Below are 18,719 nucleotides of genomic sequence, written 5' to 3'. Positions count from 1 at the left end.
CTTCTGTTTCTTATGTTACAGGTTCCATACATGCGATGTTTCGACAAAAGGGAAATGTTTTACTTCACGAATGGAAATGTTTAGTTGTGTTCATGAGATTTGCTCTACAACTGACAGATGCCACAAAATATCTAGTATAAGGTCAGGTACGGGTACAGACATGAAAACAGATAGAAATGAAAAATCTCATATATGTCAAGCCAGTGGCAAGGAATTTAGAAATAGATCAAATCTCACTAAGCACATGCCAACAAATTCAGATAAGAAGTATACGTGCCAAGAGTGTGGTATGAAACTACCTTACTATGTAAGTTTAAAACGTCACATATTGGTAACACATATAAATGAGAAACTTTATACGTGTGATGCATGTGGTAAGGGATACAATTGTAAGAGAGATTTGAGACATCACATCTTCACACATACAGGTGAAAAACCTTACAAATGTAATGTGTGTTGGAAAGAATTTATACAGAAATCAAATATGGAAACTCATAGGCTAATACATTCTAACGAAAAAGCTTATGCTTGTCAGGAGTGTGGAAAGAAATTTAAACAGAAACCAACTTTGATAGCTCACAATGTAACACACGCAGCTGTGAAACCTTATGTATGTGAAAAGTGTGGCAAAGGGTTTACTAATAAGACAAGACTGACTTCCCACGTGATAACACATTTAGATCAGAAATCTCATCCGAGTCTGAAGTGTGAAAAGGGATCTACCAATAGGCCAGAAATGACTTTTCATATGTTAACACATTCATATAAGAAATATACGTGTGATGAATGTGGGAAGAGATTTAAGGATAAATATAAGTTGAAATGCCACATGACAATCCATACAGGTGTGCGACTTTATACCTGCGAGGAGTGTGGAAAGGGATATAACTATAGATCAAAACTGAATAGACACTCGCTAACGCACTCAGTTCAGAAATTTCATACTTGTCAGCAGTGTGGTAAAGGTTATAAGTATAGAGGTAACTTAAAATCCCATATGTTAACACATGCGAGTGATAGACCTGAGAAGTGTAACTTCCAAAATTCATAAATGAGAAAAATTTTGAGAGAATATGGTATTACATAATACCGGAAAACTTAATACCTGTCAGGAGTGTGGTGAAAAATACAATAGATATCGCATGTCATGGTTAGTGATGGGCAGTGGTAATATTCCATTTGGGAAGGAATTTTAAAAATGTGAATATTCCCAGGTTTTTTCCCTGCCCTATAAATTCCCAGCAAGGAATTTATTTCCATTTCTTTAACTTCCAAATTAAGGGAAGGGTATAAATAAATTACATAATTTTAATATATTACGATTTACTTCTAGGTTTTAAAGACTTTGAAGGTTAAAAAGTTTATAATTTTTTGACTGTACTGTATATAATAAATAAAATGAGTTTTTGAATTCCATTTCCATTTGCACAAAAAAGTAGGGTAATTGTGTATTGTTGGGGGCCCAATCTAGCAAAAAGTAGGACGATTTACGAAAGAAATGAGCTGATAGTGGTGTTCAAGTAGTCAAGAAAGTATCAAACACAATTTTTTAGGGCAGTAGGAATTTTGTACAAACCGCAAAGGTAAGTGAAAGTGATTTATGTGAGAAAAGAAATTATTGGTAACGAAGATAGAAAACAACATTCCTTGCAGGGCTCTAACCCGCCTTCACTCGCTTACTCTCGCTCGGCAATTCTGTCTGAATTTAATGTTGGTAACGTAATTTAATGTATGAAACCATAAAACAACCTCATTGGAATAGAATATCGCAAAAAAATAGATGGAATAGCTGGCCCCAAGAGTTAAACAGTAACCAAAAATAGCAAAGTAATAATTTACAAATGATGAAAAGGGACCATTTTATAAAGTAATGTAGGATTACGTAGAAATAGAGATGAACTACTATTAATAAACCCTGAACAACCGTTAGTAATAGATGTCAGTCTGTCTCCTCTCTCTGACTCGAATTTCTGATTACGTACTCGGACTTCTCTTACATGTGAATTAACGCATGAAATCTCGAGAAATGGGCAGGATGAAAGGTCGTGTGTGGCAATATGACATGGAAAATTATCAAGTTGACAAAATGGTGGGAAGTGTGTGTTCTGGCAATTACCAAACCTATTTTGTTTATAAGATTTAAAAATTTAATATGTTTATATCAGTAGTCGAGTCAAGTTTTGAAAATCAAATTAAACATGTAAACTTTTTAGCGGTTTAAAACTATGTGGACTTACTATACCATTTTTGAAACCTATTTACTTACACAGAACATATTGTAAATAAACATCCATTTATGCCTACTCTCTAAATATAATAAAATATTAATAAAATAACAACATCGTTCAGAATATACATTTTGAAAACTCTTCTGGGAACAAAAGTGATAAAATACTATGATATAGAAAGGAATTTAAATTTGAAATCATAATATAGTAATAGAATTCCAACTTATTTATGATTGTAGATAAATTCCCGGAAAATTCTCATTTTTGGGAATATTTTCGAAAAATATGTTTCCGGGAATTTAGGCATTACTAGTCATGGCATGCCATTAAAGAAAGTATTGCAACTTTTGCTGGAAATACTTTTTCGTTATCTTTCTAGATGACGTTGCGATCGCAAAAGATGAATATCATCATATCGACGTCCCTTGTTTTGCTATCTGAAATATTTCCAAAATGACAAAAAATGTGACAAATCTGGTTACGCAAGAACGTACCTATGTCAGGGGCCTATAAATTTCTGTGAACAACAAGTGCCCCACGGGTCGCATTATAGGGACCCAGGGGCCAACTTGTAAATTTCAAATGGAATCCTATTTTTATTAGAGATTCTAATTCTGAGGCTCAAACTAAGCAAATTTTACTTGAAGCACCTTTTCGATATCCTACTAGATGGCGCTGTAATCACAAAAGATGAATAATGAATATCATCGTAACGACTCGATGTCTCCTAATTTTGAGACCTAAAATATTTCTGAAATGACAAAAAAATATGACAAATCTAGTGACGCAAGAATGTACACATGTCAAAGGCCTATAAAATTCTGTGAACAATTGCCCCCAGGGGCCTCATCTTAGTTCCGTGTGGCCAATATAAAAAAATTCAGATGGAAACCCGCTTTTTTAATTAGAGATTTTGATTTTTCGGCCGAAAATACGCAAATTTTATTTAAAGTACCTTTCGTTATCTACCTAGGTGGCGCTGTAATCACAAAAAGAGAAATATCCCGTACTTTACCACGGATTGATGATAACCCAATTATTTAAAGAAATAGAGGTGCAATGAAAAAACACGGAATAAGTTACCATTCTTTTAAAAAGGCTTAGCATAAAACAAAATTGCTTTCATTACATTTCAATGCGACCGTTGGAAACCATTATGGAAAGGAAAGGGTTTGTGCTTCACAACAATACATATCTTCCCTTGAATTGTAAAGATCAAGTAAACCAATATGTTCGTTAAATTTCACGTGACACGGACAGATTAAATAAAATCATTATTCCACACTAGTACGAGAAAGCACATAAATGACGGAGATTTCACAGGAGAACAAATTTACAAAGCGTGAATAAAGCACAAAGAAACTTAATTGATATAAAGAGGTACTGTAAATGATTTCGATTTCACAGGTTAAACAAACGTTTATTTACTAACAAGTACATGCAGCTTATGTTTAATGAGAGAAAACTCAAAAAGAGTTTTTTTAAAATAAACACATGTGTGTTATGTTCCTTGTCAAAGATGCTCAAGATGAATGCAATTTGCTATTCAACATACATCAGTCTGATAGTCTAATTCTTGGCACACTCTTTCCTACATCCCAGAGTCAGTAGATCCAACTGCTTTTTAAATCCGTTCTCCAAGTTCAGTTAAATTCTTAGGGAAGTGTGGCTGATACACTTGGATTTAATATAACCCTAACTTCGTTGAACACTAACTACATTCCGTTTCACATGAAATGCGAGAGTAAAGATCGTTGTCCTGTCTTCGTTTCCTGCTATCTTAGTTTACTGTTACAATAGCTAAGGAATGCGTAACTACACATCAGCTTTACAAGCCACGTACTGTCTTCCCGTTTTTCTCGAACTTGATTATCGTTACTCCTCTTGCTTCTCACGACTTGGTTGTCTAGAATTTGCAGATGAACAAAATGTAACTGATGTTTCACAGCATGTGTTCTAACTGCGCAACTTTCTTGGTCTGACAGTGAGCAATTCGATGGTAAAAGATAAATACTGCATTCCTGATGACGTCCAGTTCAATAAGTGCAACTTTATCAATAACCTTTTAAGAAAGATCGTCCAAATTGGTTGGCATTGTTTGGTATATTCCGACTTTTAGAAAACCCCAGAAAAGGTGTTCTAGTGACGATAAATCAGAGAACGAGCGGGCCACTCAACCTCGCCTCTTCTGCCAATCCGTTGTTTAGGAAGTCCCGTGCTAAGAAATTGCCGCATATATATAATGTATTGGGGTCTTCCACCATCTTGCTGGAACCATCCGTGGGCAAAATTGCCTTCTACCGTGCCTCTCATTGTTGGAACTACTTGATTTCGAAGCAACTCCTCACACGGTTCAAAAATCAAATTTTGTTAATAAAAAGGTGAACAGTTATTGTATTATTTAGCACAGCTTCTCAGATATTCAAGTTTTCAGGATTTAGAATGTGTTTGAAAAGACCAATGAGATTGCTGCCAAATCGAAACCTGTATTTATATCTATTAATGTAACCAGTTAGGTGGAACGTGGCTTTATCAGAAAATAAAATAGTGGTGGTGAATCATTAATTTGTTTCATCATATCTTCAGAAAATCCTACACGGTGATCAAAGACATCTTCGTTTAGCTGATGAATTTTGTATGGATGAAACTTTATTTTCTTCAACATTCTTTTCGCAAATATGTGATTAATCTCATATTGTTCAGCAGCTATATAAATGCTAGGATGAGCATTTTCAACAAATGAGTACATCATCAAACTTTTTGTCGCCGTTTTCGGGCGACCAGGAATGTTACACTATTTTATAGTTACCGTTTTCTCGACGCGTCTTACGATGCATTCGACAGAAGATCTCAAAGTGGAATTGTGTGGAACGCGAAATTTTTTCTTTATATATATTACCCTTAATTCTGCACATAATCTTTTGCGTTTGCCCCATCCTCGTATCATCGAGAACGTTACAACATTACTTTGAGACCTCTAATACATGCTAGTTGAAATACATCTTGAGTGTTCAGAGATTTTCTGTAACAGTATTACTGCTACCAATATCTAACAGCCTCAACGTTACTGGACCGTAATTTACTACAAATGATAAGTATGTACAGAACATGCCATAGGGATGACACATACGTATGTCTTCTGGTCAAATGATGTTTGTTCCACTGATTTTTAAAAGCACATTTCCTCTCTTTTCTAATGATTAATGACTAATTGGAGTCTATCGATGAACTTTACATGTTCACATTTACTTTCACTTCTCAAATGGAATTACATGCAATTTCAAATCAAATCGTAATTATGCACATCTAACTGAACATAACAACAAACTGATAGTTTAATTTTAAACCATAATACATTCACCGATCAACATTACATGTTCACTTTCACTTTTACCTCTCACGTGAAATCACATCGTCTATATTCAGATCAAATCGTCATTATAATCATGACAAAAATGAATAACTTAATTGTCTTTTGCACTACGTTCGATTATTAATTGAAACTTCATGCCGAACGGAGAGCTGGTGTTAATCAACTTTCATTGTGTCCACAATCTCACAGAAAAATCTCAGTTCTTGAAGAATATTATTACAAAAATGTTCATAACTTCATTTGTTTGCAAGTTCTAGCAACAACATCATATTGAATGTCCAGTTCTTGAACCAGCCCTTCATTTATCAACCTCAGGTGACTTACAATGATATTATTATTATTATTATTATTACCAAGGAGGATAACGAAAAAATACTTAAAGTAAAAATTGCGTATCTTTGGTCGCAGAATCCGAGTGAGCCTTAAGATACAGGGTTTATATTTGAAATTTTGGGGAGGTAAAAGAAACTTCATTTTATGTTGAATAGATCTTCTAAAATTATTGGACAAGTATTAAAATTACAAAGTATTACTCGAGGTATCATCAGTCTCACCTCGTAGGTGTGTTCGATGATACTCAATTATTTGCGATTAGAGAGCCATCTAGTAACATAACGATAAAGTGCTTTAAGTAAAAGTTCCTTACTTTCAATCGCAGAATTAGAATCTGCAATAACTGACAAATAAAACGAAGAAAAGAAAAATGAATTTAAACCAAGACAAAAGCAGTCCAAGTTAATCAACTCAGTATGTAGTCGTTGATTTCCCCATTATCTTCTTCCATATCAGACGCGATTCATCTCCATTAATTTCTTATATCCAATGTGATTAATAAACAAGTATCTGACGCCTGACAGATAATGCGCAGTTACAGCCTTCAGAAGAATGATAAATCAACCAACTGTCAGGGACGCTTGAGATACACGACTTACATAATAGTGCCGGACAAAGAATTTGGTTATAAGTTTCGGGCATATAAATTACTTTCCTTACACACCTTTATTTCTTGTGATATGAACGTAAGAAAATACATCTACAAATTCGCTCTATTTGTATCGTGCCCGACGTGTCATTGACCAGGTAATGGCGACTGCTCTGAAACAAATGCAGAGTATTAGAGTTAAATCTGTCACATCTGTAGTTTAGTGTGGAGAAGAAACGAACTTGTGAACAACAAGTTTACGAACAATTCAAGTTATTAATATAAACTTTGCCGAAGATTATTCATTTATGTCGTCATAAAAGAAATATGAAAGACGTTTTGAAACGAAGAAAAATAACATACAACTTTGCAAGCAGAGCCAAAGAAACCTAACTTAACCAGACTAAAAACGAATCATTTGCAGCGTAGTGATCGTGGTTCAGTAGTCAAGAGTAGTAATTGCGTGACTTGACCGCGTTTTGGACTTTGACCCCGACCTTTGTGACGTCATAGGTCAAAGGTCAATGACCTTGGCCCGGGGTCAATGACCTAGGGGTACCTAGGACCACCCCTCTAAATTTTGGCAGGGGTACTATGACCCACCCCCCAAAATTTTGGCAGGGTACATAGGACAACCCCCCTTAAATATTGGAAATTGCCAAATCTAAAAATTTGGTATGGTAGCCTAGTAGGACCATAGTATGTACCTCTATCAGTATTGGGTGTCTATGTTGTTCCCTTTCATGGGTAAAAAATTGCCAAAAATTAAAATTTCGGGGGTTTTTGACCTAATTTATACCCTTTGATGAGGTATTATTACCCTATATAGTTATATGGGCGTATACAGGGGTCCATTACCTTTCAAAAGATATGGGTACGTTAATGCAACCCTTTAAATTTTTGGGAGGGGTACCTTGGCACACCCCTTAAATTTCGGAAATTGACCAATTTAAATATTGGGAGGTATTATATTACAGGACCCTAATATGTATTATGATAAATTTGGGTGGTCCATCTCGTTCCCTTCTAGGGGTACAAAATTGCCAAAATATAAACGTAAGCAATACGTTATACCACATGTTTGGTTTTTGGTCGATTTTATCACCTTTGATGAGGTGTTATTATCCTATATAGTTATATGGTCATGTATAAGGGTCCATTCCCTTTCATAAGATATGGGTATATTTGTGCACCCCTTTAAAAATTTGGGAAAAGTACCTTGGCCCACCCCTTAAATTTTAGAAATTGCCCAATTTAAACATTTGTTATTATAGTACTGGACCCTAACATGTATTATAATAAATTCGGGTGGTCCACCTCGTTCCGTTTTAGGGGTACAAAATTGTCAAAATATAAACGTAAGCAATACGTTGTACCACGTGTTTGTTTTTTGGCCCATTTTATTTCTTTGGATGAGGTCCTATTACCTTATATGGTTATATGGTTATGTATAGGGGTCTATTTCCTATCATAAGACATAGGTACATTTGTGCACCCCTTTAAAAATTTGGGAGGGGTACCTTGGCCCACCCCTTAAATTTTAGAAATTGCCCATTTCAAACATTTGGTATAATAGTATAGAACCCTAATATATATTACTAAATATTTGGGTGGCCCATCTCGTTCCCTTTCATGGGTACGAAATTGCCAAATTTTTAGTACAACCACATGTTTCGTTTTTGACCTAATCTATTCCCTTGGATGAGGTCCTATTACCTTATATAGTTATATGGTCATGTATACTGGTCCATTTCCTATCATAAGACATAGGTACATTTGTGCACCCCCGGGAGAGGTACCTTGGCCCACCCCTGTAATTTTGAAAATTGCTCATTTTATATATTTGGTATTATGGTACTGGACCCTAATAGAGAGTACTATAAATTTGGTTGGTTCACCTCGTTCCCTTACATGGGTACGAATTTGCCAAATTTTAATACATTCACGTGTTTGGTTTTTGGCTCAATTTATCCCCTTGGATGAGGTCCTATTACCTTATATGGTTATATGGTCATGTATACTGGTCTATTTCCTATCATAAGACATAGGTACATTGATGCACCCCGGGAGGGGTACCTTGGCCCACCCCTTTAATTTTGGAAATTGCCCAATTTAAACATTTGGTATAATAGTATAGGACCCTAATATATATATATATTACTATAAATTAGGATGGTCCACCTCGTTCCGTTTTAGGGGTACGAAATTGCCAAATTTTAGTACAACCACGTGTTTCGTTTTTGACCTAATTTATTTCCTTGGATGAGGTCCTATTACCTTATATGATTATATGGTCATGTATAGGGGTCCATTTCCTGTCATAAGACATAGGTACATTGATGCACCCTGGGAGGGGTATCATAGCCAATCCCTTAAATTTTGGAAATTTTCTAATTTAAGCATTCGGTATTATAGTACATTACCTCAATATGTATCATGATAAATTTGGGTGGTCCACCTTATTCCCTTTCATGGGTAAAAAAATTGCCAAAATATAAACATAAGCAATATGTTGTACCACGTGTTTGGTTTTTGGCCCAATTTCTCCCCTTTGATGAGGTTTTATTACCTTATATGGTTATATGGTCATGTATATAGGTTCATTTCTTATCATAAGACATGGGTACATTGATGCTCCCTTTAAAAATTTGGGAAGGGTATCTTGGCTCATCCACTCAGTTTTAGAAATTGTTTAATATAAGCATTTGGTATCTTCGTCCAGGTCTTCAATATGTACCACTATAAATTTGGATGGTCCACCTCGTTCATTTTTATGGGTAAAGGACTACCAAGAATCAAATTTCGGAGGTTATTGACACCTATTTAACACGTTATATGGTTTATTACCTTTATATGTTTATGTTCCCTTTTAAATTTGGGAATTATCAAATAACATAATTCGGTAAACGTTTTGTAGGACCATTGTAGATGTTGATATTCCTCTTATGGCCAAATATTCAAAATTAAAAAAAATATTGACCTATTTTTTATACGTCTTTATTATTCAATAACTACAGGGTTTATTACTTTTTCGTAAGACAGGTGTATTTGTGTACCAATCTTAAATGTTGGGAGGGGTACATTTCTTATTGTCATATCAATAATTGGTAATTGTTCTTAGAATTGGGTGGTATTTCTTTCTTTGGGTAAATCATTGTCAAATATTAGTATCATCACGTGATCAGTTATTGACCTATGATGGGATTAGGAGTCCAGGACATTGGTACATTTAAACTTTCTAGGATAATTTGGGAATTGTCAAATGAAATTGCGTCATTGGTTTTGATTATTACAGCCTATGGACCAAATATAAACGTAAGCAATACGATGTACCACGTGATTGACCTTGATGGGGTAGTGTACAGAGATACATAGCTAACCTTATTGAATCTTATGACTCATAGTCTTACGGAAATACATGCTACAACACTGGCAAAGTTATTGTTGATGCAATTTGATTGGTTGATCACTATCTTTCGTGCAATCTGATTGACTGATCACTATCTTTCGTGCAATCTGATTGGTTGCTGATTTTCAAATCTTTGCTGCATTCAGTTTTAGGTTTTGTTTAACATTTAAAAAAGTTTTTGAAATTTTTGTTTTAAACTTTGGTTTGACATTATTTTTCGTTTGATATTTTGTTTGAAAATTTTTGTTTCGAAAGTTTTTTTTAAAAATTTTGTTTCAAAATTTTTGTTTGAAAATTTTTTGTTTGAATTTTTTTGAAATTTTTTTTAAAATTTTGTTTGAAATTTTTTCGTTTGAAATTTTTAAATTTTTTTCGTTTCGAAACTAAAAAAAATTTTTTGGAATTTTAGTTTAAAAAATGTTCGACTTTTTTTCTGTTTAAAATTTTTTGTTTGAACTTTTTTATTTTCGAAATTTTTGTTTGGAAAATTTTGGTTTCACATTTTTAAGTTTGTGCACTCATTAGTGAAAAACCGGAACTGCTTAGAAGAAAATTTGGTTTGAAATTTTTTCGTTTGAATTTTTTTGTTTTGAAATGTTTGTTTCAAAATTTTGGTTTGATACTTTTAAAAGTTTGTGCACTCATTAGTAAAGAACTGGAACTGTTTAGAACAAAAACCTCTGGCAACATTGTGGCGCAATAGTACACGTCAAAACATGGGGTTGTACTTGAAATGAAAAAGGACAATTCATTGAAATGGATCATTTTATTACACTCCACATACATCCATACCAGATATAGGATGTGGATATTGTCGATACAATGTATTTTGAACTTCTTGCACTAGTTTGTCTTTAGCATATAATTTTAATTCCAATTGAGGTCTTTTAAGGTCTATTGCAAGATCAATTGGTGGAAACTCAATGTCCATTTGATCACAAATAAACTGTTTATCAATACAGGTGTGTACCCACGAACGATGTTGACAACCATCACAATATCTAGATACATGTTGTACAATATGCGTGACACATTTTTCAAAATAGTACTTTTTCAGGAATATACTTGTTTTGTTGAACACTTCCACTGCATGTTTAACACTGAAATACGCTGATGAATTTGTTCCATTCCGTTTTCGTTAGATACACCATGTTGCGAGGGACATGGAATGTACTCTTTTTACGTAACAGCACCATCTTCTCTTCGAGGATTGTACGCAGCACCACTTCATGATTTGAGCCTAATGATTTGACTATGGTCACATTTAGCTCATCATGAAAATAATCGTTCATTTGGTCGATTCGTGAACATAATATTTGCCATTCTTCACAGGTCAGTTGTACACCAAATTGTTCTGCTTTGCCCAATCGAATCACTGGTTCAAATGTTCTAGCACTGATACCAATCATCACATGTTTTGTTTGAAATATATTTATTGGATAATAGCTTGCGAAGATGAATTCTTTATCGTTAGAAGTACATATCTTTCCTCCTGAAACGCACTTGCTCAAATGATTTCATGAGATGACATTGTATTTGCTCATTTCATAGTTATTGCTGACGTCATTGGAAAGGAATGTGCTGACGTTTGAATTCATGGTTTCATAACAGTTGCTGACGTCATGCTGACCAACCAAATTCATAGATCGCATTCAGCATACAGCTATGTCTGACGTCAAAGGAATATGCTGACGTTTGAATTCATGATTTCATCACAATTGCTGAAGTAACCGGCTGTGTACTAAATTTAAATTGATGACTTCGACCCAAGAATCCTTTGTAACATAAAGATACAGATCCAGTATTTAAGAAACGCAGCAGTTCTTCTTGTTTTGATGCTTCCATGGGTAAATATCTTGCTGGTGAAATTATATTCTTATCATTTTCAAGCTTCACTACGATTCTTAATCCAAACTTTGTAGGGATTTTTTGGCTAGCTAAGATTCTATAAGGTACATTCTGTTGTAAATCAGTAATCTTGGTAAATGATTTCTTCACATCACGTGTGTTTAGAAACTGCAGACAAGTAGCCATGATGACGTTATCATGAATACTAACTCGAACGATACTTATATATGATGCAAAACTGATGACGTTACATTATCACGTTTTGACGTGTACTATTGCACCACAATGTTGCGAAAGGTTTTAGTTCTAAACAGTTCCGGTTCTTTACTAATGAGTGCACAAACTTTTAAAAATGTCAAACCAAACTTTAAACAAAATTTTGAAACAAAAATTTTCGAAAACAAACATTTTCAAACGAAAAAATTCAAACGAAAAAAATTCAAACCAAATTTTCTTCTTAGCAGTTCCGGTTCTTCAATAATGAGTGCACAAACTTAAAAATTTGAAACCAAAATTTTCCAAAAAAAATGTTCAAACAAAAAATTTTAAACAGAAAACAATTCGAACATTTTTCAAACTAAAATTTCAAACAAAATTTTTTTAGTTTTGAAACGACAAAATTTCAAACAAAATTTTGAAACAAAAATTTCAAAATAACAAATTTCAAAAAAATTTTCAAACAAAAAATTTTGAAACAAAAAATTTTTTAACAAAACTTTCGAAACAAAATTTTCAAACTAAAAATTTCTAACTAAAAAATTTCAAACCAGAGTTTCAAACAAAAAATTTTGAAACAAAAATTTCAAAAAAATTTCGAAACAAAAAAATTTAAACTAAAAATATCAAACCAAAGTTTCAAACAAAAATTTCAAAAACTTTTCTAAATGTTAAACAAAACAAAACTGAATGCAGCAAAGATTTGAAAATCAGCAACCTATCAGATTGAACGAAAGATAGTGATCAGCCAATCAGATTGCACGAAAGATAGTGATCAACCAATCAAATTGCATCAACAATAACTTTGCCAGTGTTGTAGCATGTATTCCCTTAAGACTATGAGTCATAAGATTCAATAAGGTTAGCTAAGTATCCCTTTACACTACCTAATCAAGGTCAATCACGTGGTACATCGTATTGCTTACGTTTATATTTGGTCCATAGGCTGTAATAATCAAAACCAATGACGCAATTTCATTTGACAATTCTCAAATTATCCTAGAAAGTTTAAATGTACCAATGTCCTGGACTCCTAATCCCATCATAGGTCAATAACTGATCACGTGATGATACTAATATTTGACAATGATTTACCCAAAGAAAGAAATACCACCCAATTCTAAGAACAATTACCAATTATTGATATGACAATAAGAAATGTACCCCTCCCAAAATTTAAGATTGGTACACAAATACACCTGTCTTACGAAAAAGTAATAAATCCTGTAGTTATTCAATAATAAAGCCGTATAAAAAAATAGGTCAATAATTTTTTAATTTTGAATATTTGGCCATAAGAGGAATATCAACATCTACAATGGTCCTACAAAACGTTTACCGAATTATGTTATTTGATAATTCCCAAATTTAAAAGGGAACATAAACATATAAAGGTAATAAACCATATAACGTGTAAAATAGGTGTCAATAACCTCCGAAATTTGATTTTTGGTAGTTCTTTACCCATAAAAGGGAACGAGGTGGACCATCCAAATTTATAGTGGTACATATTGAAGACCTGGACGAAGATACCAAATGCTTATATTAAACAATTTCTAAAACTGAGTGGATGAGCCAAGATACCCTTCCCAAATTTTTAAAGGGAGCATCAATGTACCCATGTCTTATGATAGGAAATGAACCTATATACATGACCATATAACCATATAAGGTAATAAAACCTCATCAAAGGGGAGAAATTGGGCCAAAAACCAAACACGTGGTACAACATATTGCTTATGTTTATATTTTGGCAACTTTTTTTACCCATGAAAGGGAATAAGGTGTACCACCCAAATTTATCATGATACATATTGAGGTCATGTACTATAATACCGAATGCTTAAATTGGAAAATTTCCAAAATTTAAGGAATAGGCTATAGGGTAATCATATAAGGTAATAGGACCTCATCCAAGGGAATAAATTAGGTCAAAAACGAAACACGTGGTTGTACTAAAATTTGGCAATTTCGTACCCCTAAAACGGAACGAGGTGGACCACCCAAATTTATAGTAATATATATATATATATATATTAGGGTCCTATACTATTATACCAAATGTTTAAATTGGGAAATTTCCAAAATTAAAGGGGTGGGCCAAGGTACCCCTCCCGGGGGTGCACAGATGTACCTATGTCTTATGATAGGAAATGAACCAGTATACATGGGCATATAACCATATAAGGTAATAGGACCTAATCCAAGGGAATAAATTAGGTCAAACACGAAACATGTGGTTGTACTAAAAATTTGGCAATTTCGTACCCATGAAAGGGTGGAGTTAAGTTGAATTTGAGTTTATCGTCCCGTTCAGCAGCGAGGCTATATGAGACGTGGACCTACTGATTAACGTGGAATCCGAACCACATGAGCTCCCGCCGGGAATCGAACCCGGGTCTCCCGCGCTAATGGCGCGTGCGCTAACCACTTAGCCACGGAGCAGCTCTACCCATGAAAGGGAACGAGATGGACCATCCAAATTTATAGTAATATATATTAGGGTTCTATACTATTATACCAAATGTGTGAAATGGGCAATTTCTAAAATCTAAGGGGTGGGCCAAGGTACCCCTCCCAAATTTTTAAAGGGATGCACAAATGTACCTATGTCTTATGATAGGAAATAGACCCCTATACATAACCATATAACCATATAAGGTAATAGGACCTCATCCAAAGAAATAAAATGGGCCAAAAGAACAAACACGTGGTGCAACGTATTGCTTACGTTTATATTTTGGCAATTTTGTACCCCTAGAAGGGAACGAGGTGGACCACCCAAATTTATCATAATACATATTAGGGTCCTGTACTATAATACCCAATGATTAAATTGGTCAATTTCCAAAATTTAAGGGGTGGGCCAAGGTACCCCTCCCAAAAATTTAAAGGGTTGCATTAATGTACCCATATCTTATGAAAGGTAATGGACCCCTGTATACGCCCATATAACTATATAGGGTAATAATACCTTATCAAAGGGGATAAATTAGGTAAAAAAAACCCGAAATTTTTATTTTTGGCAATTTTTTACCTATGAAAGGGAACGATATAGACACCCAATACTGATAGAAGTACATACTATGGTCCTAGGCTACCATACCAAATTTTTAGATTTGGCAATTTCCAAAATTTAAGGGGTTGGTCCTATGTACCCTGCCAAAATTTAGGGGGTGGGTCATCGTACCCCTGCCAAAATTTAGAGGAGGTGGTCCTAGGTACCCCTAGGTCATTGACCCCGGGCAAGGTCATTGACCTTTGACCTATGACGTCACAAACGTCGGGGTCAAAGTCCAAAACGCGTTCAAGTCACGCAATTGCTACTTCAAGGCTGTTAGCCAGTAATCTGGAGGTTCTTGGGTCGAATCCAGGTCTGGCATTTTTTTACTTCAGGAATTTTGCTGGCGACTGATTTGCGATGACACATGTTTTATTATATTCAGATATTTGAATACCCGGATGTTTCAGTACTTGACCTACCAAATCTTCAGGAATAATAAAAGTAATAATTAATATTATTACACAGACTCCAATTTAAACTTGCTGCAAGGTTGCGGCAAACTTGTCATTGCAGGTCAATCGACTTGCCACAAGCTGATTTGCCTGCTGCAAGCTTTTGGCAAACTAGTTAGTTACAGCAGGGCAAGGCTTCCGGGAAGCTTGTTTTCACAAGTAAAATTCAAGTCAAATCATCTCATACGCATGCCAAATATAATCGTTAATTATCAATGTCAAGCCCTATTAAACTTCTTGCAAGTAAATTTAGATAAAATATATAGCAGTCAGAAATCCGTGCTACAATCCTGAAGCACATCAAAAACATCTATAATATAAATTTCCCCTCACCTTTTCAATTGTTCAAACAAATTCACAGCAAATGAAGATATTCACGACTCCGATCTGCTTCTACAAAAAGTCAGCATCATCATAATCATAACAGTTTCATTCTAATAAGCAGGCAGGCAATCAGGCATTTTCTTGATGGGGGTTTGATTTGAGAAGTTTCGGGCTAGTGCCCATGCCTTCTATCTGTGCGGTTTTCCCTCCGCTGTTGTTTTTCTTTTCACCTGCGTATGTAACATTTGGGATCGCGACTGTGGCCGATCCCTGGAGTTATCGTCTTGGGAGGTGCTTCACTACTGTGGGTCCTTAGGCATTCGGTACATCTGTCGCGGTGGATTTCTTGTTCCTATTGTAATGATTGTTGGATTGGTTCATTGGCGGACATTCCTCCAGAATTTGGCTGAATGTCGAGTTCGTAGCTCTTGGAGTAGCGGAAGTTCGAGGTCTTCATGGATTTGCAGGATACGTGTATCCCTTGAGTGTCCAGTGATGGCACGTGCTGCTTTGTTTTGGACCACCTGAAGGAGGCGAAGGTTTGTTGGGAATGTATGTTGCCATGCGGGATGGGCATGCATCAGGATGGGGAGGATGCACATCTGATATACATGCCGTTTTGTTTCTAAGGTTAGGTGAGGACTTAGAAGGATGGGTAAAAGGGCTTTTAACCGTACTGTAGCTCTCTGGGCTGTAGTCTCCAGGTGGTCCGCAAATGAGAGACGTCTGTCCAAGGTTACTCCAAGGTATTTGGCTTTTAGTTGTGGAGGAACGTCGACTCCATTGAGTGAGAAGTTATAGTACCTCTCAGAGATGTTATGTGTAAAGTCCACGAGGGCGGTCTTGTCGGAATTCACCTTGGTTTTCCAATTGTTGGCCCATGTTTCCAGGAGCTCAATGTGTCTTCTCAGGTACAGCTCAGCGTAACGAAAGTTTCGGTGACTAGCGAAGATTGCCGTGTCATTGCGAATGTAGCAGTGATGGTGGTCCTCGTTGTTGGGAGGTCTGCTGTGTAAATATTGTAGAGTATTGGAGACAGACAGGATCCCTGTGGCACTCCAGCTCTAATTCTTCTTGGTTCCGTAACATGGTTGACATGGTAGACACGAAATGTTTGGTTTGTTAGGTAGCTCTGCAGGGTTTTGACTTGATATTGTGGCAACTGCGCTTTGTGTAGTTTATGCAGCAACCCATCATGCCACACCTTATCGAAGGCTTTTCCTATGTCTAGAAAGAGTCCCAAGGTGTGGCCGCGCTCATTAAACTGATATGTGTTCAGTCACTCTGACTAGCTGTAATGTTCCGTGATCTGGTCGGAATCCGTATTGGTGCTTTGGTAAATTGTTGCCATCTTCGATCTTCTTCATCAGCTTGGATTGGAGGACCCGTTCTACCACTTTACTGATGTGTGATAGCAAGCTGATAGGTCGATAGTTCTTGGGTTCCGACCGTGCTGCGCGTGGTTTCGGAATCATGATCACTCGGGCTTCTTTCCAGGCGGGAGGAAAGTATCCTAGGCGAAATATTGCATTGGTGATCCTGCAGAGGAGTACCAGAACTTTTCGAGGGGCATGTTTTAGTGCCAATGGGAGGATCCTGTCAGGCCCTGCTGCTCTGTGTGGGTTGAGCTTCTGGATTATCTTTCTGATGGCTCTGGGGCTGGTCAGGTCTTCAGCTGATGGATTTACTGGTTGGTTGATGTGGTGAATGCTTCCTTGCACCTCTGCTAGGATTCCTGCTGCAACCGGTGTGTTGTTTTCAGTGAAAACTTCTTCCAAATGATCGGCGAAGAGACTGGCTTGCTGATCCGGGTTGTACACTAGACCTTGTGAGCCTCGTAGTGGCTGTGTCTTCTGTTGTGCTTCGGTTTGCTTTAAGGAGCGGAGAAGTCCCTGGATGGAGTGTCGAGTTCCTGGAGTCTTTCGTTCCATTTTTGAAGGCGGATCCTGGTGAGTCGTTTCTTCACTCGAGTCGTTAATGCGTTCCACAGTGTTTTATATTGTGGATGGCGGGTGGACTGCCACTTTTCCTGGTCCATCGCTTTAGATGTATGAGAGCTGTGGTCCGAAGGTCTTCTGGCGTCTTCTGTGCTGGAGGACTCTGTTGTGTTGTGGTGGCCATGTGGTATGCTGATTGAATCGAAGCAGTAAGTGAAGCCACCGTTTCGTCTAGTTCTTCGGGAGAGTCTACCGGCAGCCTTCGATCTACCATTGCTGCTAGGCTCGTTGTATATGCATCCCAGTTGGTGGTGTGGAGCGTGGGGAGTTGCCTGCCTGTCACTTGTGTCCGTATCTCTATTGTTAATAGCACAGGGATGTGATCCGATTCTAGCGCTACTAATGCGTGTGGTCCATCTGTTATTGCTGTGTTGACGAACAGAACCATGTCTAGAACGTCCGGGCTTCCACCGTTCCTCGGGAAGTGGGTGGGGTCTGGTGGTGCTGTTGCTAGGAAGTCCAAGTGTCGAAGGGCTCTGTACATCACTGCCGTTCTGGTCGGAGACTCTAGAGTTCCAAGCAGGGTGCTTGCAATTGAAGTCTCCTCCCAGTAGCACTCGGTGTCCCAGTTGGCGGAGCTGGTGAAGGTCGGGTACGTGGAGTGGTGTGTTTGGTTTCTTGTAGACGGAGTCTACATGTAGTGGTCCGTCCGGGGAGTGTAGAGTCACTCCGGTAGCTTCAATGCATTGCAGGGGCGGTAGCTGAAGTTCGTCATGGGGTAGTTGTTGATTCACTAGGACGGCTGTGCCTCCCTTACTGCCTTGTCTGTCTGTTCTGTAAACTGCATAGTTCCTGATCTTGAAGGGTATGGGTGGGTGGAGGTGGGTTTCACTGAGTAACATCACATCAATTGCCTCCCGTGTGAGGAAGTCTGTGAGCTCCGTTT

At 36.7% G+C, this 18,719-nt stretch overlaps 2 protein-coding genes across 3 annotated transcripts in view; one reads left to right on the top strand and one right to left on the bottom strand.

Moving 5' to 3' along the window:
- Positions 1 to 1,416, top strand: part of LOC145671407 (uncharacterized) — a 35,779-nt gene extending 34,363 nt beyond the window's left edge. For both annotated transcript variants that reach the window (XM_081740560.1, XM_081740559.1), the window contains exon 3: positions 22 to 1,416. In XM_081740560.1, the coding sequence (XP_081596686.1) occupies positions 22 to 1,051 (1,030 nt within the window). In that variant the 3' untranslated portion in view covers positions 1,052 to 1,416. The remainder of the gene's footprint in view (positions 1 to 21) is intronic.
- LOC145671408 (uncharacterized) overlaps positions 1 to 18,719 on the bottom strand; it is a 107,154-nt gene that overhangs the window by 15,258 nt on the left and 73,177 nt on the right. The window lies entirely within an intron of this gene.

This window comes from Thermobia domestica, chromosome 15 (genome assembly GCF_964235325.1).
Source record: "Thermobia domestica chromosome 15, izTheDome1.hap1.1, whole genome shotgun sequence".
In the NCBI taxonomy this organism is placed as follows: domain Eukaryota; kingdom Metazoa; phylum Arthropoda; class Insecta; order Zygentoma; family Lepismatidae; genus Thermobia; species Thermobia domestica.
Note: the sequence above shows the minus strand (reverse complement) of the source record. Positions and strands in the feature narration are given on the sequence as shown.